We start from the raw sequence: 22,897 nt of genomic DNA on the forward strand, positions 1-22,897 counted from the left end.
TTCTGCTGGCAGGAGAAAGGACAAAGGTTGGGTTACTGGCACCTTAAAACCAGTCACTTCTGGCAGATGGGGCTTAGAAGCCGTGGTTGGCAGCTCATCTACGAGAATGAAAACTCTGATCTCAAACCTTTGCTGCTGTGTGGCTGTACCCTCTCATGGGGAAGGCTTCGGGAGTAAACCCTGAGGGGGTGGAGGGGGGTGGGGAGAGAATCAGAATCCAAATTGGAGTTCCTAAGACAGTCTTGCATTGAGTTTGGCACCTACTGGCGAGTTCTGTGACGCTGCTGGTGCTGTTCCTTTGGATTCATCAGCTGTATGGAGATGGGGAGCCTGATGCGTGGGCAACAGCTTGCTTTCCTTATTGCACTGCCCCAAGTTGCGTATCACGTGGATAGCTAGGAAGCAACATCTATGGTCAACCCTCACAACTGGAGGGCCTAATAATCACCTTGTCCTCCTGGTCCACTAGTAGATTCCTATAGCCAAGAACCACACTCTCCTGTCAGTTTTGATGTCATCTTCAAATTTGCTAGTAATGACTCCCAAGTTACTTCAATATACACAAGAAGCAAGGAAAACTTTGAGTCTTACAGAATCCCCGAGGCACTAAAATTCACAATCCCCAATCCTCTGGCACCAAGTCAATCTCTTGTGCAACCTCCTACTTTCCTCCAGATCTTTGATCTTTTACTCTCAATCAATTTGTCGCGTCTAACTCTTATCAAATCATATCAAGCACATCAAATGAGACGTGTAAATGGAAGTAATAGACAGTCAGACATAATCTTTTATCAGAATTGATTAATTGGCTGACCAGTATTGTGAAGTTTCTTTGATCCTTGTTAACATAAGAGTTCAAGGTGAGGCGTTCAGCTTTATTTGCCATTTCAACAGATCATGTCTGATATTTTAAATCAATTCCACTTTCTTGCATTGACTTTCCTTAAAAACAATGTCTTTCCATTCATGCTTAATATAATTAGTGATTAACCTGCTGCCATAGCCCTCTTGGCAGAGAATTCCAAAGTTTCACTTCTCTCTTGTAGAAGAAATAACTTCTCATCTTTGTCCAAATGGTTCTGTGACCTGCGGTTCTAGATATCCCCAGGAATGGAGAATCATAATCAGTCATGCATTGTAAGAACGTTGCATGTTTCAATGAGATCATCTTTTCATTCTTGCATAGTTTGCTTAGTATTTTATTTGTTTAATAAACCTGCCACCTTTGGAATCTGGTGAACTCTGCTGCACACCCTTTATTACACCCTTTATTACTGGTACATCCTTGCGTTAGGAGATCTGTTTTTCAAATGCAGTCTACTGAGGGCGCTAAATGATGAGGCATAATGACGGTTCGAAACAGCGGATTGATTACACTGGACAACAATTTTTTTTCAAAAACGTTGCTTCCTCAGAATTTCATTTTGCTTATGATAGATCGCTTGAAGCTGAACATAAAAAAACTTCAGATGACTTGGAATTCGAAGAAACAAAAAATTAACTTTTATTGCATATAATGCATTTAATTGCATAACAGTGCTGACACTTTGCAATAGTTCAACTTAAGTTAAAAATGTTTTGCTGATGACTTTTGTTTGCACTCAGGTGTCTGAGGCTTCTCACTTAAATGTCCAACAATAATCAGCCAGCATTGATGGGTTCCAATTGCCCTGATACAGTATCTCCATGACCGCAATGTCCTGCTGAGACCTTTCACCATGTCTGGCACTGACAGCGCCAAGATTTGCAGGGAAAAAGTCTAAATGGGAACGCAGAAAATGAATCTTTAGTGACATCTTGCACTTCTTGGTTTTGTATGCTTAAAGCATGTTGTTAATCAGCTGCACGTAGCTTGGTGCTCTGTAGTTGCCAAGAAAATTTTCAACAACTTCCTTGAATGCCTTCCATGTGATTTTCCCCAGTCCCCTAGAAGTTCAAATTGCCTGTCTTTGATGACCTGTTTGATTTATGGACCTACGAAAATGCCTTCCTTAATTTTGATTTCAGTTATTCTGGGAAACATCTGTCTCAAATATCGAAATCCTTCAGAGAAATTTTTGGGTCTGGTGACGGCGGATTCTATCCTTGCAGAGTGGAATCCAGTAATTCTGCTTTTGCCTTTGACAAACCCAAGTCTCTGATCAAGTCATTTTACTCTGAGTTAGTAGAGGAGGTTCATTCAACATAAAGGGTTCAAAACCTGTATCGGTATCAGTATCGTTTTTCATTCCTGGCTTGTGCATCATAGCATCTTCATCTGTTTCCTCTAGACTCCGTGTCCTGTTTTTCTAAAACCTGTCCTGCCATGTAGCATACCCCCTGCCTAAACATGCCCAGCTATGCCTGGACAGGATTGAAAACTTTTTCAGCTTACATTATGGGCAACATTTTAACTGACTCGAATTATGAATTGAAATAACAGATGTGCGGATTAACAGGGCCTTGTGTGCCTCGTACTTGTCTGTTACTGGTGGCTGATGCAGAAAGTCGATAATGCGGCCCGCTGTCTCCTGTTCAAGGGCACCCACCACGTAGTAATAACTGGTGGTATCTGAAACAATTTGCCTGACCTAGAACTGGGCGAGGCTCAAACCAGACCAGGGGTTGAGTGGTCCAGAAGGTTGGCAGTTTAAGGGAAACTGCATTCTGCAGAGCCGAGTTGTTCATGCTGGGTCCAAATGCTGTTGGACCGTCGGGATCACCAATGTAGTTGTGCTGATATGCAACAAGTGAAAGCAACACACTGAGTCAAGCAGGGTCTGGTTGAACTGTTTACTGTTTCAATCCGTGCGCGCTTAAGTGCCCACTCCCAGCATCCCCCGCTCTTTGCGGGACAGAAGTGACGTCGGCTTCCGGGCCAAGGTCTGTCCCGTACTCAAAGCCCTCTCGGTTGCCACTGGCTGTGGACTCACCCACGACTGCTGGAGCCGGTTCGCTTGCCACGTGAGCAAGCAGCCACAAATTTCAAATTAATAAATTTTCTATTTAAGAATAAAGAGGTGCGTAGTAGGGAAACTCCATGGTGATTTTTCACGATCAGCAGCCCAAAATCATAAGATACATCCAAAAGTATTCAGGAAGCAAAATCTTTGTTGTCCAGTGTTATTTTTGAAATTGCCTCAGCTTGGAACTGATAGCCAAAATGAAGGAAGTCATTTTTGCTGTTTAAAATGGATTAAAAGATAGATAATCAAAAATAAGACAGCAATAATTTGGTTGATCAACATCTTGATATATACCCTCCCCCCCCCGACCCCTCCCCTGTATTTCTCTGAGAAAAGGAGTAAATTATTGTAGGTTTTATAAGAACAGTAAGATCACATACTTATCTTGCAAAGCATTTTGGACTGCCCGGAGATGACTTGTGTAAGAGCATACATGAGATAAGAAGATACCTTTTTCATAGGTTCAAAGATGAGGAATATCTTTGAACCTATGGTTTATAAGTAATGATGTATTGTAAATCTTGAAAAACTATATTTGTCAAATATAATTATACAAGATTTTTCTGTTTCTAGTTTATTACTAAAGGAACAATATTTTCATGAGAAATTGTTTTGTGGCACTTCATAGGTTTTAAGGTTTTTAATAATTGAAAATGAAAATAGTGAAACTGTAAATTGGGGTCTTTAAACTGAAACAGCGACTCTTTCCATAGATGCTACCAGACCTGCAGAAAGCTTCCAGAATTTCCTGTTTTAAATTGTAACCTAATTGGCTTTTTGATAATCAGATATTAGAGCTGCGCAGGCTTTCTTCCTGCATGCTGACAATTTGATTGTTTAGGATGTATTCCTGACCAATATATTTGTATTCCTGTCAGCCAGAATATTACCCCGGTATTCACAAAAGGAATGTCATTATTTCTACCTCTATCCCACCCCATTCAATCTGCCATTCAGTTTATTTGCAAAATGTACTTTTTAAAGCAGTAGGAGAAGTTTGGAGAAGAGAAACTGTTTAAAGCTCTTCAGTTACAAGACATTTTACTTTTACAAAAATGGAAGTGGAGGGAAGCTTCTGTTAGAATTGAAAGTTATGTTTTAATTGCTTGAAAGGAATTTGTGTCGTTATGAAAGTCTATGGTCCAAATTGATTGTGGCTGGAACACAGTTTTAAAAAAAATATAACTGAAGAAAACCATGTAGTTTTTTAATGGCTCAGATTTCTTGCTGAGTGTTTCAGTCACAGCCTGCTAAACCCACTTCACCTGTTTGAGGGTTGCTGAGCACTAAGCTGGTTCCAGAATGTCAGGACTTGAGCAGTATGGAGCTCCAATGATTATATGTGGCAGCTACACCCAGAGGTCTGACAGGCTGGATGCACTGTTGTTGTTTCTGGTGAGATCTAACACCAGGAGTCACAGTCTCAGTTTATAGAACAAGATGTTTACAGCTGAACTAGGGAAAAGTTTGCAAAATTAGGGGTCATGGGCTGAATGTATACTGGCAACATATTTCTTGACACAAGGCATTAAGAGCTATGAGAAGAGAGGGAAATGGTATTGAGGATCAGTCATGAATTCTTTGAATCGTGGAGCAGAATCAGAATCAGGTTTATTATCACTGGCATGTGTCATGAAATTTGTTAACTTAGCAGCAGTTCAATGCAATACATAATATAGAAGAAAAGCAATTAATGAATTATAACATATGTATATTGAATAGATTAAAAATCATGCAAAATCAGGTTTCTATACCTCCTACCTGATGATAGCAATGAGAAAAGGGCAGGCCCTGGGTGCTGGGGGTCCTTAATAATGGACACTACTTTTCTGAGACACTGCTCCTTGAAAATATCCTGGGGTACTTTGTAGGCTAGTACCCAAGATGGAGCTGACTAAATTTACGACCCCCTGTAGCTTCTCTGTGCAGTAGCTGTCTTCCCACCCCTCCCCCCACCCTGTACCAGACAGTGATGCAGCCTGTCAGAATGCTCTCCACAGTGCATTTATAGAAGTTTTTGAGTGTTTTTGTTGACATACAAAATCTCTTCAAACTCCTAATGAAGTATAGTTGCTGTCTTGCCTTCTTTGTAGCTGCATCCTGTTGGGTCCAGGTTAGGTCCTCAGAGATCTTGACACCCAGGAACTTGAAGCTGCTCACTCTCTCCACTTCTGATCCCTCTATGTGGATTGGTATGTGTTACTTCGTCTTGCCCTTCCTGAAGTCCACAATCAACTCTTTCATCTTACTGACGTTGAGTGCAAGGTTGTCATATGACCTAGAGCTGCTGTTATTTTTCTACGTTTCTATAAATTGCACTGGCTGCACAGTAAACCGTGCCAGACTTAGTAGCTGTCAAGGACTGAATATTTGTTAATATCTAACTGACATTTTGCTTTTTATTGTATTAGTTGTCAGTAATACTCAGTGTACTGGGCAGTATATAAATGAATTTAAATTAATTCAGGTTAAATCAAATTTTTGTAATGTAAGGCATGCTTAACTTTTCTGTTTCTGTTCAAATTATTTAGCTTGTTGTAGTTGAACCAGATCTAGTATTCATAAACTTTGCAAAATTATGCAGATAAATGTCTGCAGTTCCATGCAAGTCTGCTAGCTTTTGTAGAAAATTGATATATTTTAAATGTAGATTTAAAAAAATCGTGTAGACAATATTTTGTAACTGGTGTTTGATGATCAAGTTAAAATGAGAATTAATTTTGGGTTCCTATTTTAGATTAATTTGATGTGTCGCTATTAAAGGGTACAGGTAATTATGTAGTACAGTATCATTTACTTGTTAGCATGTAGGATACATTTGACCAGGTGAAATCTTTAATTTTGCTTTCTTTGCCATTGTTCTTGCATCACATTTTATTAGTTGTGTTTTTTGGTTGTACTTCAGTTGCATAATAGTCTAATAGAGCTTTCATAACATCTAATTATAAAAGGACCAAAAGTATCTGGTGGAAAGGACGTACTGCAGGATGCTTAAAGTTTGGCAGCAGCAGCAGTGACCACAATGTAATTGGAGGGAAAATGATCTTGACCTGTGGGACAACACTGCATTTCTGATAGAAATTTGGTTAAATCAAAGTGCCCTTTAAAGGGGCATCTAATTGTCAACCAAATTGATGTGTTGCAGTTGTTTCTGAGCTGGATTGGATGAGGATGATGGATTTTAATTTCCTTCAACATAATAGTGAACAACAATACTGCGTACGTCTTGAGCACATGTAATAGAATTGTGTAAAGCAAAGATGTTTTCAAATATAATGAAATGAAAAGTTTCTGAATGTCAAAAAATACTATAAACAGCAGTAAAACAGTTCTTAAAAAAAGAACTAAAATCAATTTTTGTTGTGACCATCCTGTGTCTTTAAAACTGCATCATTTCTCTTTGGTACACCGTCATGCAGTTTTATAAGAAAATTGGCCAGTAGGTTGTTCCAAGCATCTTGGAGAACTTCCCAAAGTTCTTCTGCAGACTTCGGCTGTCTTGCTTGCTTCTATCTCTCCAGGTAATCCCAGATAACCTTCATAATGTTGAGATCATGGCTCTGTGGAGGTCATACCATCTGTTGCAGAACTATTTGTTCTTTTTTTTTTGCTGAAGATAGTTCTTTATGACCATGGCCATGTGTTTGGAGTCATTGTCCTGCTGCAGAATGAAGTTGGGACTGATTAGATACCTCCCTGAGGGTATTATATTATTATGTGACAGATGGGAATCTGCTTGTACTTTTTCATTGAGGGTTCCATTAATTCTGGCCAGATCACCAACTCTGTTTGCAGAACTGTAGCCCCAAACCTGAATGCAACCTTCGCCATGCTTCACTGTTGGTTGCAGAGAGTCACCGTTGTAGCACTCGCCAGCTCTTCTGCAGACTTCCTGTTTGAGCCACAAATTTTAAATTTTGACTCGTCAGACCAAAGCACTTGATACTATTGTCAGCACCCCAGTCCTTGTGTTTTATGTGTAGATGAATCTCTTGGCTTTGCTTCCACTTCAGTGGAATAGCTTTTTGGCAGCAACTCGTTCATGAAGACCACTTCTGACTGTAGAGGGGTGTACATGCGTTCCAGTGGTTTCTGTGAGTTCAGAGCTGATAGCAGTGTTGAACTATTTCCAATTTAAGAGGGACGTCAGTTTGATGTATCTCTTATCTGCTATACTCAGTTTCTACGGCCATCCGCTGTGTTTCTGGTCCTCTACCTTGCTGGTGTTTCTTCGTGCTTCTTCAGAAGAGCTTGGACAGCACATTTTGTAATTCCTGTCTAGCTTTGGAAAGACCTTGCTGATCCAGGGTGACAACCTTGTCTTGTTGCTATTTTCCCTTTTGCCATGGTGTAAGAATTGATGACTTGAAGGTTAAACTCACATCTGCTACAACCTTGCCTTTTAGTTTGGTTATCCTTCAGCCAGTTTGTTCCTTCTACACCCGTTTCTGTTTCAGTTTGTTTAGTTCATTCAACTCATGATGCCATGGATCATTGGCATCTGCTTACCTTGGTTTAATCACTCACTGGACTAGATACCTACAGAGTAATCAAGTTTTTATTTGAAATGTGGTCTATTATTTAATATGTTACTTTAATGAAATACAAATTATTCTCTAACGTTTAATTTTTTTTGCAAAATGATTGATAATCTAAAATTTGCTCTTTTCTACTGACACTCTAATGCAGAATACAGACAAACATCCAAAACAAAATGTATGTAAAAATCAAGGAGGCCTAGCCTAAGACTTCTGCACTGTACTGCAGATAGGTTTTTCAACAACCCAGCAGTTTCATGCCTACTGTGCTGGGAATAACAATTTCTAATTCCATGTTTGTTTAACTTAATTTAAATTTCTCAGATGCCATGTTCAGATTTGATGTTATCACTCTGAATGAACTCTTGACTTCTGATGCCGTAATTTAACCTCTTTTCTGCCACATCTTAAATTGGTATTCGAAGTCCTTTGCTCTGTGGGCAACATCATGCAGTTTAATAAACCAAAAGACATGGCAGTGGAATTAGCCATTCAGCCCATTGGGTCTGCTCCACCAATTGTTTGTGGTTAATCCCTTTCTATCTCAATCCCATTCTCCTACCTTCTCCCTGTAACCTTTCATGCCCTGATTTATCAACAATATGTCAACCTCCACCTTAAATACACCCAATGACCTGGCCTCCACAGCTGCCTGTGGCAACAAATTCCACAGATTAACCACCCTCTGGCTAAAGAAATTCTTCCTGCTAGAGTTCTAAATGGACCTCCCTGCACTGAGGTTGTGCCCTCTGGTTCTAGACTCCCCCACTATAGGAAACATCCTCTCCACATCTCAACATTCAGTAGGTTTTAATGAAATCCCCCATATTTCTTCTGAATTTCAGTGAGTATATGATAATTTAATACTGCATTTGCCTTCCTCACCACCGACTCAACCTACAAATTAACCTTGCCTGAGGACAGCAAGTCACTTTGCACCTCGAATTTTTGAAATTTCTCCCAGCTTAGAAAATTGTCTACACTTTTATTCTTCCTATCAAAGTGCATGACCACACTGTATTCCATTGGTTACTTCCTTGCCCTTTCTCATGATCAATAAGTCCTCCTTGTAGCCTCCCTGTTTCCTTAACACTACCTGTCCTTCCACCTTTTGTCCTCAAAGCTATCAATTCCATCATCCAAATCATTAACATACAACGTAAAGAGAAGCGGTCCCAACACTGACTGTGTGGAACACCACTAGTCACAGTCACAGGCAACCAATCAGAAAAGGCTCCCTTCCTGCCCGCTCTTTGCCTTCTGCCTAGCAGCCAATGCTCTATCCATGCTGCTCTCTTTCCTGAAATACCATGGGCTCTTATCTTGCTATGCAGCACCTTTTCAAAGGACTTCTGAAAATCCAAATACACAACATCCACTGATTCTCCTTTGTCTTTCTGCTTGTTAAGAGGGCTGATTGATAAGTTTGTGGCCTAAGGTAGAAGGAGTCAATTTTAGAAAACCTAGCACACTTATTTTTAACATAGTCTCCTCCTACATTTACACACGTAGTCCAGCAGTCGTGGAGCATACGGATCCCTTCTTTGTAGAAGTCGGCATCTTGGACCTCCAGAAAGTGGTCCACAGCAGGGGTGATTGATAAGTTTGTGGCCTAAAGTAGAAGGAGATGGGTTATTAACTTCAAATTTTCTGCATAACCACTCGGAGTTGAATTGCACCTGCATTAATGAGAGCTGTATAACTCATCTCCTTCTACCTTAGGCCACGAACTTATCAATCACCCCTGCTGTGGATCACTTCCGGAGGTCCAAGATGCCAGATGCCGACTTCTACAAAGAAGGGATCCGTATGCTCCATGACCGTTGGACTAAATGTGTAAATGTAGAAGGGGCAACCCACATAAAATTTGCTGGTGAAACAGCAGACCAGGCAGCATCTATAGGAAGAGGTACAGTCGACGTTTCGGGCCGAGACCCTTCGTCAGGACTAACTGAAAGAAGAGATAGTAAGAGATTTGAGAGGGGGAAGGGGAGATCCGAAATGTTAGGAGAAGACAGGAGATGGAGGGATGGAGCTAAGAGCTGGAAAGTTGATTGGCAAAAGGGATACGAGGCTGGAGAAGGGAGAGGATCATGGGACAGGAGGCCTAGGGAGAAAGAAGAGGGGTGGAGAAGCCAAGAGGATGGGCAAGGAGTTATAGTGAGAGGGACAGAGGGAGGAAAAAAGAGAAGGGGGAAAAAGAAAAGAAAAAATTAGTAATAAATAAGGGATGGGGTACGAAGGGGAGGTGGGGGTGTTCAGCGAAACTGTCGTCCAGCCTGCGTCGGATCTCGTTGCATTGAGAGCACCGGATGCAGTACATCACCCCAGCCAACTCACAGGTGAAGTGTCGCCTCACCTGGAAGGACTGTCTGGGGCCCTGAATGGTGGTAAGGGAGGAAGTGTAAGGGCATGTGTAGCACTTGTTCCGCTTACAAGGATAAGAACCGGGAGGGAGATCGGTGGGGAGGGATGGGGGGACGAATGGACAAGGGAGTCGCGTAGGGAATGATCCCTGCAGAAAGCAGAAGGAGGGGGAGGGAAAGATGTGCTTAGTGGTGGGATTCCGTTGGAGGTGGCGGAAGTTATGGAGAATTATATGTTGGACGCGGAGGCTGGTGGGGTGGTAGTGACAAGGGGAACCCTATTCCTAGTGGGGTGGCTGGAGGATGGGGTGAGAGCAGATGTGCGTGAAATGGGAGAGATACGTTTGAGAGCAGAGTTGATGGTGGAGGAAGGGAAGCCCCTTTCTTTAAAAAAGAACAACTCCTTTGTCCTGGAATGAAAAGCCTCATCCTGAGAGCAGATGCGGTGGAGATGGAGGAATTGCGAGAAGGGGATGGCATTTTTGCAAGAGACAGGGTGGGAAGAGGAATAGTCCAGGTAGCTGTGAGAGTCCGTAGGCTTATAGTAGACATCAGTAGATAAGCTGTCTCCAGAGATAGAGACAGAAAGATCAAGAAAGGGGAGGGAGGTGTCGGAAATGGACCAGGTAATCTTGTGGGCAGGGTGAAAGTTGGAGGCAAAGTTAATAAAGTCAATGAGCTCAGCATACGTGCAGGAAGCAGCGCCAATGCAGTGGTCGATGTAGCGAAGGAAAAGTGGGGGACAGATACCAGTATAGGTTTGGAACATAGATTGTTCCACAAAGCCAACAAAAAGGCAGGCATTGCTGGGACCCATATGAGTGCCCATGGCTACATCTTTAGTTTGGAGGAAGTGGGAGGAGCCAAAGGAGAAATTATAAAGAGTAAGGACTAATTCCGCTAGACGGAGCAGAGTGGTGGTAGAGGGGAACTGGTTAGGTCTGGAATCCAAAAAGAAGTGGAGAGCTTTGAGACCTTCCTGGTGGGGGATGGAGGTATATAGGGACTGGACATCCATGGTGAAAATAAAGCGGTGGGGGCCAGGGAACTTAAAATCATCGAAAAAATTCAAAGCATGAGAAGTGTCACGAACATAGGTGGGAAGGGATTGAACAAGGGGGGATAAAACAGTGTCGAGGTATACAGAAATGAGTTTGGTGGAGCAGGAGCAAGCTGAGACAATGGGTCTGCCTGGACAGGCAGGTTTGTGGATCTTGGGTAGGAGGTAGAAACGGAAAGTGCGAGATGTGGGAACTATTAAGGTTGGTAGCAGTGGATGAGAGATCCCCTGAGCTGATAAAGTTGGTGATGGTGTGGGAGACAATTCCCTGGTGCTCCTTAGTGGGGTCATGATCGAGAGATAAATAGAGGAGGTATCCGCGAGTTGTCGCTGTGCCTCGAGGTAGAGGTCACTATCAACTCTGCTCTCAAACGCATCTCTCCCATTTCACGCACATCTGCTCTCACCCTATCCTCCCGCCACCCCACTAGGAATAGGGTCCCCCTTGTCCTCACCTACCACCCCACCAGCCTCCGGGTCCAACATATTCTCTGTAACTTCCACCACCTCCAACAGGATCCCACCACTAAGCACGTCATTCCCTCTCTCCCCCCCCCCCCACCCCCAGCTTTCCGCAGGGATCACTCCCTGCGCGACTCCCTTGTCCATTCGTCCCCCTCATCCCTTTCCACCGATGTCCCTTCCGGCACTTCCCCTTGTAAGCGGAACAAGTGCTACACCTGCCCTTACACTTCCTCCCTCACCACCATTCAGGGTCCCAGACAGTCCTTCCAGGTGAGGCGACACTTCACCTGTGAGTCGGCTGGGGTGATATACTGCGTCTGGTGCTCCCGATGCGGCCTTCTATATATTGGCGAGACCCGACCCAGACTGGGAGACCGTTTCGCTGAACACCTACGCTCTGTCCACCAAAGAAGGCAGGATCTCCCAGCGGCCACACATTTTAATTCCACGTCCCATTCCCATTCTGACATGTCTATCCACGGCCGCCTCTACTGTCAAGATGAAGCCACACTCAGGTTGGAGGAGCAACACCTTATATTCCGTCTGGGTAGCCTCCAACCTGATGGCATGAACATTGACTTCTCTAACTTCTGTTAATGCCCCACCTCCCCTTCCTACCCCATCATCCCTTATTTATTTATTTCTCACCATTTTTTCTCTCTTCTTTTCTCCCTCTGTTCCTCTCACGATAACTCCTTGCCCATCTTCTGGGCTTCCTCCTCCCCCCTTCCCCCCCTAGGCTTCCCATCCCCCGATCCTCTCCCTGCTCCAGCCTCATATCCCTTTTGCCAATCAACTTTCCAGCTCTTAGCTCCATCCCTCCCCTTCCTGTCTTCTATCAGTTTGGATCTCCTCCTCCCCCTCCCACTTTTAAATCTCTTACTAGCTCTTCCTTCAGTTAGTCCTGACGAAGGGTCTCGGCCTGAAACGTTAACTGTACCTCTTCCAATAGATGCTGTCTGGCCTGCTGCATTCACCAGCATTTTTTACGTGTTGCTTTAATTTCCAGCATCTGCAGATTTCCTTGTGTTTGTGTTTTTAAATGTAGGAGGGACTATGTTGAACAATGTGCTCGGTTTTCTGAAATTGGCTCCTTCTCCCTAGGCCACGAACATATCAATCACCCCTCATATTTCCTCAAAAAATTTCAACAAATTTGTTAGGCAAGGTTTCCCAAAGAAACCATGCTGACTTTGGCCTATTTTATCATGTGCCTCCAAGAACACCAAAACCTCATCCTTAACAATAGACTCCCAACATCTTCCTAACCACTAGCCTATAATTTCTTTTATTCTGCCTCTGTTCCTTGAACAGCGAAGTGACGTTTACAATTTTCCAGTCTTCTGGGACCATCCAACAGCTAGTGATTCTTGAAAAGTTATTACTAATGCCTCCACTTCAGCTACCTCTTTTGGAACCTTGGGGTGTAGTCCTTCTGGTCCAGGGGTGACTTATCTACCTTCAGACCTTCCAGCCTCCCATGATTCTTCCTAGTAATACCAACTGCTCGCACTCCTGTCCTCTGACACCCAGACTTCAGGCATACTGATAATGTTTTCCACGGTGAAGATTGAAGTGAAAGACTTGTTAAGTCCGTCTGCCATTTCCTTGTTCTCTATTGCTACCTCTCCAGTGTTATTTTCCAGTGGTCCGATGTTCACCCTTGCCTCTCTTTAACTCTTTATATATCTGAAAAAAAAACCTCTGGTATCCTTTTTGATATTATTGGGCTTGCTTATAAGGCATTTGACAAGGTTCCACACAATAGGCTTATTCAGAAAGTCAGAAGGCATGGGATCCAGGGAAGTTTGGCCAGGTGGATTCAGAATTGGCTTGCCTGCAGAAGGCAGAGGGTCGTGGTGGAGGGAGTACATTTGGATTAGAGGGTTGTGACAAGTGGTGTCCCACAAGGATCGGTTCTGGGACCTCTACTTTTTGTGATTTTTATTAACGACCTGGATGTGGTGGGTTGGCAAGTTTGCAGATGACACAAAGGTTGGTGGTGTTGTAGATAGTGTAGAGGATTGTTGAAGATTGCAGAGAGACATTGATAGGATGCAGAAGTGGGCTGAGAAGTGGCAGATGGAGTTCAACCCGGAGAAGTGTGAGGTGGTACACTTTGGAAGGACAAACTCCAAGGCAGAGTACAAAGTACAGACATTTATAAATGGCAGGATACTTGGTAGTATGGAGGAGCAGAGGGATCTGGGGGTGCATGTCCACAGTTCCCTGAAAGTTGCCTCACAGGTAGATAGGGTAGTTAAGAAAGCTTAGCTTTCATAAGTCGAGGGATAGAGTTTAAGAGTCGCGAGGTAATGATGCAGCTCTATAAAACTGGTTAGGCCACACTTGGAGTACTGTGTCCAGTTCTGGTCACCTCACTATAGGAAGGATGTGGAAGCATTGGAAAGGGTACAGAGGAGATTTACCAGGATGCTGCCTGGTTTAGAGTATGGAGTATGATCAGAGTTTAAGGGAGCTAGGGCTTTACTCTTTGGAGAGAAGGAGGATGAGAGGAGACATGATAGAGGTGTACAAGATATTAAGAGGAATAGATAGAGTGGATAGCCAGCGCCTCTTCCCCAGGGCACCACTGCTCAATACAAGAGGATATGGCTTTAAGGTAAGGGGTGGGAAGTTCAAGGGGGATATTAGAGGAAGGTGTTTTACTCAGAGAGTGGTTGGTACGTGGAATGCACTGCCTGAGTCAGTGGTGGATGCAGATACACTAGTGAAATTTAAGAGACTACTAGACAGGTATATGGAGGAATTTAGGGTGGGGGGGGTTATATGAGAGTCAGGGTTTAAGGGTCGGCACAACATTATGGGCTGAAGGGCCTGTACTGTGCTGTACTATTCTATGTTCTATATTCTTATGGAATTGGTTTTGTGGCAAAGTTTGTGGATGATACAAAGATAGGTGGAGGGGTAGATAGTGCTGAAGAAGGAATGCAGCAGGAGTTAGACAGATTGGAAGAATGGGCAAAAAAGTGGCAGATGGAATACAGTTCTGGGAAATGTATGATGATGTATTTAGGTAAAAGGAACAATAGTGCGGACTATTGTCCAAATGGGGAGAAAGTTCAAACATCAGAGGTGCAGAGGGACTTCGTCGTCGTGCAAGACTCACAGAAGATTAATTTACAGGTTGTTTGTGGTAAAGAAGGCAAATACAATGTTGGCATGTATTTCAACAGGAATAGAATATAATAGCAAGGAGATAATGCTGAGTCTTTATAAGGCAGTAGTCAAGCCGCACTTGGAGTATTGTCAACAGTTTTGGGGCCCCATATCTCAGAAAGGCTGTGTTGTCATTGGGGAGTGTCTAGAGCAGTGGTCCCCAGCCTCCGGGTCGCGGACCGATACATTGCCGTGAAGGATGCAGCGGTACAGCGGTAGCCAGAACGCACCCAGCACATCTTTAAGAAAAAAGCCGAAATATTCAAGCTAATTAATTAGGTACCGCCTGGCACATAAATGTCGGCCCAGATCAGAAACGATTGCCAATTGCGTCGCCTCTGATCTGGGCCAACATTTACGTGCCGGGCAGCACCTAATTACTTAGCTTGTTTATTTCAGCTTTTTTCTTAAAGATGTGCTGGGTGCGTTCTGGCTACCGCTGCACCCCTGCATGCTTTGTGGCATGTATCAGTCCGCGGCCTGGAGGTTGGGGACCACTAGTCTAGAGGAGGTTCACAAGGATGATTCCCTTTAGAACAGAGGTAAGAAGGAATTTTTTGGCCAGAGAGTAGTAAAACTGTGGAATGCTGTGCCACAGATTCGCGGTGGAGGCCAAGTCTGTGTGTATATTTAAGGCAGAAGTTGATAGTTTCCTGATTGGTCAGGGCATCAAAGGATATGGTGAGAAGGTGGGTTTGTGGGGTTGAATGAGATCTGGGATCCGCCATGATGGAATGACGGAGCAGACTTGATGGGTTGAATGGCCTAATTCTGCTCCTGTATGTTATGGTTGTACCCTGATATTTATCTTTTCCCTCTTTGTGGCTTTTTCAGTTGCCTTGTTGGTTGTTAAAAGTTTCCCAATTCTCTAACTTGGTATGATACATACAGCACTGAGATTGAGACCCAAAAAAAACAAAGAATCAAACATTAGGACTATATGAGAAAGCGAATTTGAGTTGCATGATGAACTGTGCTTTTTAATGAATGACTTCAGTTTGAGTGACTATAAGGCCTACTATTTGTTAATTTATATTTTTAAGCTTTATCCTCGTACTTTTATTACAGATGATCATTTAAGCATTAGTATTGTTTTCTTTACTGTTCTTTCCTTGGGAAGGCTCAATTTTTAAATTGTTTTATTGTTATCACATGTACAATGAGGTATAATGGAAATTATACCTCATTCCATCCATATATACGGATCATTTCATCGCATCACATCAGTGTGTTAGGTGGTACAAGGGAAAAGCAAAAGCAGATTGCAGAGTAAAGTGTTACACTAATAGAGTGCAGGGCAGGTAGACAATAATATGCGAGAACGTAATGAGGTAAATTGTGAGGTCAAGAGTCCATCTTATTGTAGGAGACGATTCAGCAGTCTTGTCACAGCTGGATAGACGTTCTTGAGCCTTGTGATACATGAATTCAAGACTTTATATGTTCTGAAGAGAGATGTTTTTTGACTTAAACCAAGTGATCCTTATGTGAGCCATTACAGACTTAATCACCTATGTGGTTTGAGCCATGGGATTTTAATGTACTTCTAAAATAACAAAATCTGACTAATAAAATTTAATGTGTTTGGTTTGATAATCGAATTATCTTGAAATTCTCCATGACTTTTTGTTGCTTGAGGGAATGAAGAGTTCAATAATAATTTTGTACTTCACTGAAACTTTACTCAATAGGCGTCCCGTGCCCAAATCTTGGATAAAGCTACAGAATATATTCAGTATATGAGGCGGAAAAACCACACACATCAACAGGATATTGATGACCTGAAGCGACAGAACACCTTGCTTGAGCAGCAAGGTAAGAGTGTATTATATTGAGTTTTATTTTGAGTAAAGGGGGATTTTTTTGTTATAGATTGATTCTGCAGTATGGAAATTCTGTCTAAAATCTTTTCTTTCTGCCTAATGCACTGTCTTTTGCAGATAAAACTTAAGACTGTAGTTAATTCCAGTCTTCATAGAAAAGACTTATCAATAACTAAACAGAAGACAGTTTTTTTAAAGCTAATGAAATTGGTGATTAGCAGTTCTGCAACGGCAGTAAAAGATAGGACTAATTTTACTTTTGGCTTCTCCAATTAATGCAATGATCAAGGCTTCTGAAGATACTTATTAATCCTACTTTGTACTGTTCAAAGGTACAAGTTGCAGGTTTGTGTGTCTAGGGGAGATTGGATGGGAGGGGGAATTGCATTTGGAATTTGAAGGTCATTAGTGCAAATTTCCTCCATGTTAAACAAACCACAGAAGAGAGATTGTGAGCTCTGCAGTGAGGATTTAATTAATTGAGTTTGTGGACCAATAAATATTTATTTTGCATGCAGTGTGTAGAAAAAAAAATATTGGACCTGTCTCTGAATAATGGGTATTTTCCAACCGTTATAGGTTGAAGCAGAGGCTTTGAACTTTGCTTCAATATACATATTAAAAAAGGAAATAGTTGCCTCATTAAAGCACTGGCTTCAGTTTTTACATATATGTACATTTATTTGCACTAATACCTTTAATACTAATATGAAGACCCAGGGTGTGTTTAGTTATTAATTGTACAGAAAAATGAAGCAAAATATTTGTACATCAAATCATGTGATAATCTGTATAAAACAGAAGCCATTCGGCTGCTTAAGCTTTCATCATGGTGCTGACTGTAGCTAGAAATCACAATGCTAGAAACTGAATCAGAAAGTTTGCCAACTTGCTTTATGTTTGGAAAATAATTTGCTGCAGTCAAGTGTTATTGTTAGCAAATTATCATTTGAAATGCAAATGTAAATCAAAATTTATCAGAAAATGCCAATCAAATGTTCTTGTGGATATTAAAGTAACACAAAAGTATCCTCAAGTGCCAAGTAAATAAATTGGCTTATGATTGATGACTACAGATTTAGTATGCATGTATCTGTCCACCTCCCCTCTACCCAACTTAGTCTTTGTCTTCCATCCTTGTGAATGAAAATTATAAATGGTTCTTCATTGGTGGCCTCTTTGTACATCTAAAATTTTAATTACATCTTAACTGCAGTAAAACCTGCAGCTGTAACTTATCAGGCATTAACCACATTGGCTGTAGAATTACAATGGTATTTACCCAATTGCATCAGAATGCCAAAGGAACCTGATAAATACTTGTCATCTATTGCTTTAATCTTGCTGTATAGAGATATGTAGTGCAAAATTGAATGACATCAAAAACCCGGTAGGCTTTTTTTTACTGATTCAGTTGAAGTCCAAGGTGTGAAATGAATCTCCACTACATGTTTAACTTATTTCCTATCCTTTCATATTCCCTTCAGTCTTGTTCCTTTGTCTTAAAAAGCCATATGACTTTCCTTAAAATTTTCCTTTCCTACATTCCTGTTATAGTTACATGTGCAATGTTGCAGTGAGCACTATATCTGGAGTAATGTCACTCAAATTTGAGAGTATTTTGAGCACATAGTGGATGTGGCACATACAATCGCGTGTCCCAAAAAACATGGAATAGAGTTAGGGGAAATGGTGTATGCAACTATTGTATATTTTCTTTTTTGTTTTTGGGCATGAGTGATCTTAAATATTTGAGACTCCCTTAGTTTCACTTCACATTGTTGTAGAATTTGCCTGTCTGGAGTTTGCTGAACGTGGCACTTTCCTACAATAAGCAGTGGGAATTTATTTCAGAGTGTGTCAGTGTACAGAATCAATGTAGCAGATAACCCAGGAATTTTAAATTGGTGAAAATACTTTTGAGTTTACTAAGGTTGCCTTGGAAGTCCCTAAGCTTCAAGGTAGTTAATGGAAGCAGATAAAGTTGGTACTCAAGATTGGGTTTTAAATGTGGGGGGGCGCAGATTTCAACAGTGAGAAATATTACCTGGAGGAAATGGATTGAGAGCAGCTGTTAGATCTCATAAATGGGAGTTGTTTATAAGCAGAGTTCAGAGTTGGCACATCTGTGTAAGAGTAAGAAGCAAAGGTGGTAAATTTAAGGAACCATGGTTAATAAAGGATATTCAAGGTTTGATTAGGGAATAAGAAGCTTGTCATGTATTGGATGTCAAGTTATTTGATCCTTTTGAGGCATACCGTAGAGAAAAACAGGAGTATGGAAAGTGACCATAAAGTAAGGTTAAAGAGAATCCTTAACTCTGGATCATGTGTGGATCAGGTAGGACCGTGTTCTTTATAAACAAGGGTGACTAAGTCTCCAGGGCCTGTCTGGATCTACCTTCAGATCCTCGGAAGCAACAACTAAAATTGGAAGGGTGCTGATGTAGATTTTTCCATAATTTGCCGTTGGTGCTGTACAAGACTGCAGTGGGGTGGACAGTTAATATCTCCTTGTATAAAAGGGGCAAGAGTGGTAAACCTAGAAACTGCAGGCCAGGAAAATGCTAAAGATTTTGAGTGACAGCATTTTATTTTCATTTGGAAAGCCAAGTACTGATTAGGAGGAGTCAGCATGCTATAGATGATGTCATACAAACTAGCATTGGTAGACTTGGTTTACATGGACTTGTGAGATTTCTGACGAGGTTCCACATACATTTGGCTGGTCATAACGATAAGGCAAGGGGGATCTGAGGCATGTTAGCAAACTGGATCTGGACTACTGATTGGAAGCAGAGAGCAGTCGGAATTTTCCGTAGCATGTGCTCAATGTTGTAACAATATTCATTGTTTTCTCTTCCTGCAATAGTTATGAGTGTACATATAAATTGGGTTTCAGAGTAAAAGTAGACTACATAGTCTCGAGTCTACTCTGCCTTTCAGTAAAATCAGTCTGGTCTGATCGTCATTTTAACTCAGTTTTTTTCAAAACTATCAGACTAAAACAAAGTGTGATCTAATCTGTCAAAGGCAAAATCCATAATATTACTAGCCGTATAATAGGTTGTTATTCTATCAAGAATATTGGGGAGAAGGCAGGAGATTGGGGCTGAAGGGAAATAATGGATCAACCATGATGAAATGGTGGAGCAGACTCAGTGGGCAAATGGTCCTCATATTATTTGGCCTTGTCGTTGTAGCAGATTCCAAGAATATGTATGGGATCAATTCAGATGTATGGAGTTGATGTTGACTGCAGAAGAGGGTTTCACTGTGTAGTAAATGAGTTGTTCTTTCATTTATCTCATGGCCTTTCCTTTCTTTTACAGTACGTGCATTGGAAAAGGCACGGGCAGCTGCTCAGCTACAAGCAAACTTTTCATCCTCTGACAGCAGTTTGTACACCAACCCCAAGGGCAGTGCAGTTTCTGCCTTTGATGGGGGCTCTGACTCAACTTCAGAGTCAGAAACTGAAGAACCCCAGACCAGAAAGAAACTGCGAATGGAGCCAAGCTGAGCCTGTTCGGGCAATAAACTGGCTGGCTTTTACTAGGGATTCTTGTGTATAGCTTTACTTTTCAATTTGTCTTCTGTCAGACCCCTTTGTGCTAAAAAGATTATAACAAGATGCTATTAAATGGATAGCATCTTCTTTCATCAGTGGAAGGGCTCTCTGCTCTTCCTCGAAGTTACAACATGGCAGCTGTCAAACTATTACGGACTCTTATCTGCTGTTAAAGGAACTTTGCAGCAGTTCTTAAGACTTGTTCACTTATGGCACCCAGTGGAAAAAGACTAGTCTTGAAATTGAGTACTATTGAAAGAATAAGGAAGCAAGGCACATGTTATTTGACATGTTGTTAATCTGTAGAGTTGTAGACTTCAACCTGCTTTTACTTATATGACTAGTTTTTAAATCTTGCTTTGAGAGCCTTTTGCCTTTATTCGATTATGAAATAAGTTCAGTAAAACTTGACTTTTTAGTCAAGTTGCATTTCATTTTTCTAAATGTCTTGCAGATTAAAAGTACTCAAATATTCTGTGCCTTGAGTTGCTTTTTATGTGACTACAAAAAAATGATGGAACAGCTTAAGTGCCCCTGAAGGAATATTTGATACTGAAATGTCAACTGTCAGTACAACTGAAAAGGGTATGTTAAGTTCATGTTTTAGCAGCAACTGAAATAATTGTATTTATGCCTCAGTCTGCAAAATACAATGTACAAAATTAAATTGATTTATAAAACTGCTAATTATTGTTGTTTGAACAATCAGCTGGCTGCCAGTTACCATTCAGGCTGTGTCAGGGATGTGTGTACATTTGTCTGGGTCTGCCTTTTCAATTACTGGTCTAAGCTTAAACTAGGTTGTAGTATTGTGTAGAATTGTCTTTCTTGTTATTTGATTCCATTCCATGGAAATTACAGGTATGTTGTACATACTGCCAAGAAATGTCTTGCAAGTTGAGGCTGACCTTTACTATAAGACTATAAATAAAAACTATTTTATCCTTGTTATTTTGCCTACAGGTCTTTACTTTTAATTAAACTAAGTTAGGCTATTTCAAAGATTATTTATCAAAGTATACAATTCTGAAATTGTTCTTCTCCAGACATCCATGAAACCAAAACAGAAAAGAATGGCAGCACAATCATCAACCCCCAATCCCCCTCCCCACACAAAAAAAATGAACAAAAGCTGAACAGGCGCATCAACCCATGTATTTTAACGGTTTAGATACACAATAGTGTACAGAAGTCTGAGTCCCCTTTGAGGCTTAATGTTTCAGACTGAATTAATGAGTTATAGCAGCTATTTCGTTGAGTATTTTTATCATTGTTAATTGTTTTAAAAAGTGTAAAAATTCCAAGAAGACAATGCAATGACAACCCCATCTCTGGAAATGCTGAAGCGCTCTAGGCAGTAATTTAAGCAAAGTCAAAATAATATTTTAAAAAATCAAACAGAAGGGTGATACGAGTTCTGTGTGGGAATCTGTCCACAAGGAAGAAGTGTGTCAGTTACTTGGTTGGTGGGCAGTGAAGGAAAACTATTTTGAGACTACTCAGACTTCTAAAGGACACCATATGAAAGTGAACTGCATGAATCTGACTAGGCCTTCCCAGTAATATAAATGTAGGAAAGTATATCATTTGATCACTACCCATGGAAATTATGCTAGTTTAACATTGGCCTTGTCAAATTATATGTACTAATTTACTGATTTTTATTTTTGCTTTGTTGAGTGATTAGTTGCTAGTTTTTATTTTAAGATGGAGATACTAATGTGCAAGTTGAGGAACATGTTACACTAAATATTGATTTCAATAGACATTGAGAAGAGTTGCTATTTACTCTGCAATGGACACCTCTGGAAATTGGTCCTGTCAATATAGGATGGTACCCTTAAAATAGTTGAGTGCAAGTGGATGGTGCACATATTGTCACAATCTATTTCAAATCCCAACACAATGATTTCCACCCGCTACAACTGGAGGGTAGGCGAGGGCTAAAATTTTAAAATTCTCTTTTGGGTTGAAGAATAAGTACCAGTAAGCATACTGCTGGATTACAGGAAAATAAGATCTTAAAAGAACACAAGACTGCAAAAGCTTCAAAAAGAACAAACGTGCATTCTTGTAATGGGGATCAAAGAAGGAGCAATTCAAATAAATTAGTTTTAGTGATGATAGTGCTGGAAAAATAACCAAAGCCTGATAATCTGGATTCATTTTCTCTTTTTCAAAAATAAAAAGATTTTGGCTGTATTGGCTGTTGTCTTCCAGAATCATATAGATTTGGAATGACAGGAGAGTGGTAAATGTAACCCCATTACATGGCAAGAGAGAGAGAGAAATTGGAACTATAGTTTGTTCTACCACATAAGTAGCAAATAGGATAATACCACTAAGAAATTATTGCTGTGAAATGAACTTCATATTTGTACTGTATAGCTTACAGTATAATAAGGGACTACTTTGTTCTAGTAACACGTTGTTGAATGCGCTATTAGGCGTGTATTGATCTGTACATGTGTGCCGAGTTCGGATTCTGCCAGTAAAGAACCATGAAACTTGGCTCCCGTCTCCAGCATTTTTATTAATAGCATTTTTGTGTAACCAGGCCACATACACAACAATATTGATTAGAGACTCTCCTCTGGGTACTTTAAGATACATCAGTTGATTCTGATTTTGTGGTTTAGACATGGAAATAATTTGTATGAAGTTGAAACTAGAGTGGCAAGCTTACTTATAGGCCATCAGTGATCCGGAATGCTATCCAGAATGTGCTATACTGATCTACAAAGCATGTTGAATAAAAACATTCAAGTGGCAGAGAAAGTACTCAGGGATCCAAAAATATTTCTTAAACATTGCTGAGAATGTCCGTTTTTTTTAAACAAATAGATTGTAAATTTACAATACTATTAAACACCACTGCTTGATAAATCAGCATGCAAAATAGATTCCAGCACTAGCACGATGTAAGACTGAAAACCAGCATTTTGGCCCTCT

General features: G+C 41.0%; 1 protein-coding gene across 2 annotated transcripts in view; it reads left to right on the top strand.

The window, feature by feature from the left end:
- Positions 1-22,444, top strand: part of max (myc associated factor X) — a 29,517-nt gene extending 7,073 nt beyond the window's left edge. For both annotated transcript variants that reach the window (XM_063051781.1, XM_063051792.1), the window contains 2 exons: positions 16,246-16,369; positions 19,710-22,444. In XM_063051781.1, coding sequence (XP_062907851.1) covers positions 16,246-16,369; positions 19,710-19,897 — 312 coding nt within the window. In that variant the 3' untranslated portion in view covers positions 19,898-22,444. The remainder of the gene's footprint in view (positions 1-16,245; positions 16,370-19,709) is intronic.
- Positions 22,445-22,897: the final 453 nt, after the last annotated feature.

Source organism: Mobula hypostoma, chromosome 1, assembly GCF_963921235.1.
Source record: "Mobula hypostoma chromosome 1, sMobHyp1.1, whole genome shotgun sequence".
In the NCBI taxonomy this organism is placed as follows: domain Eukaryota; kingdom Metazoa; phylum Chordata; class Chondrichthyes; order Myliobatiformes; family Myliobatidae; genus Mobula; species Mobula hypostoma.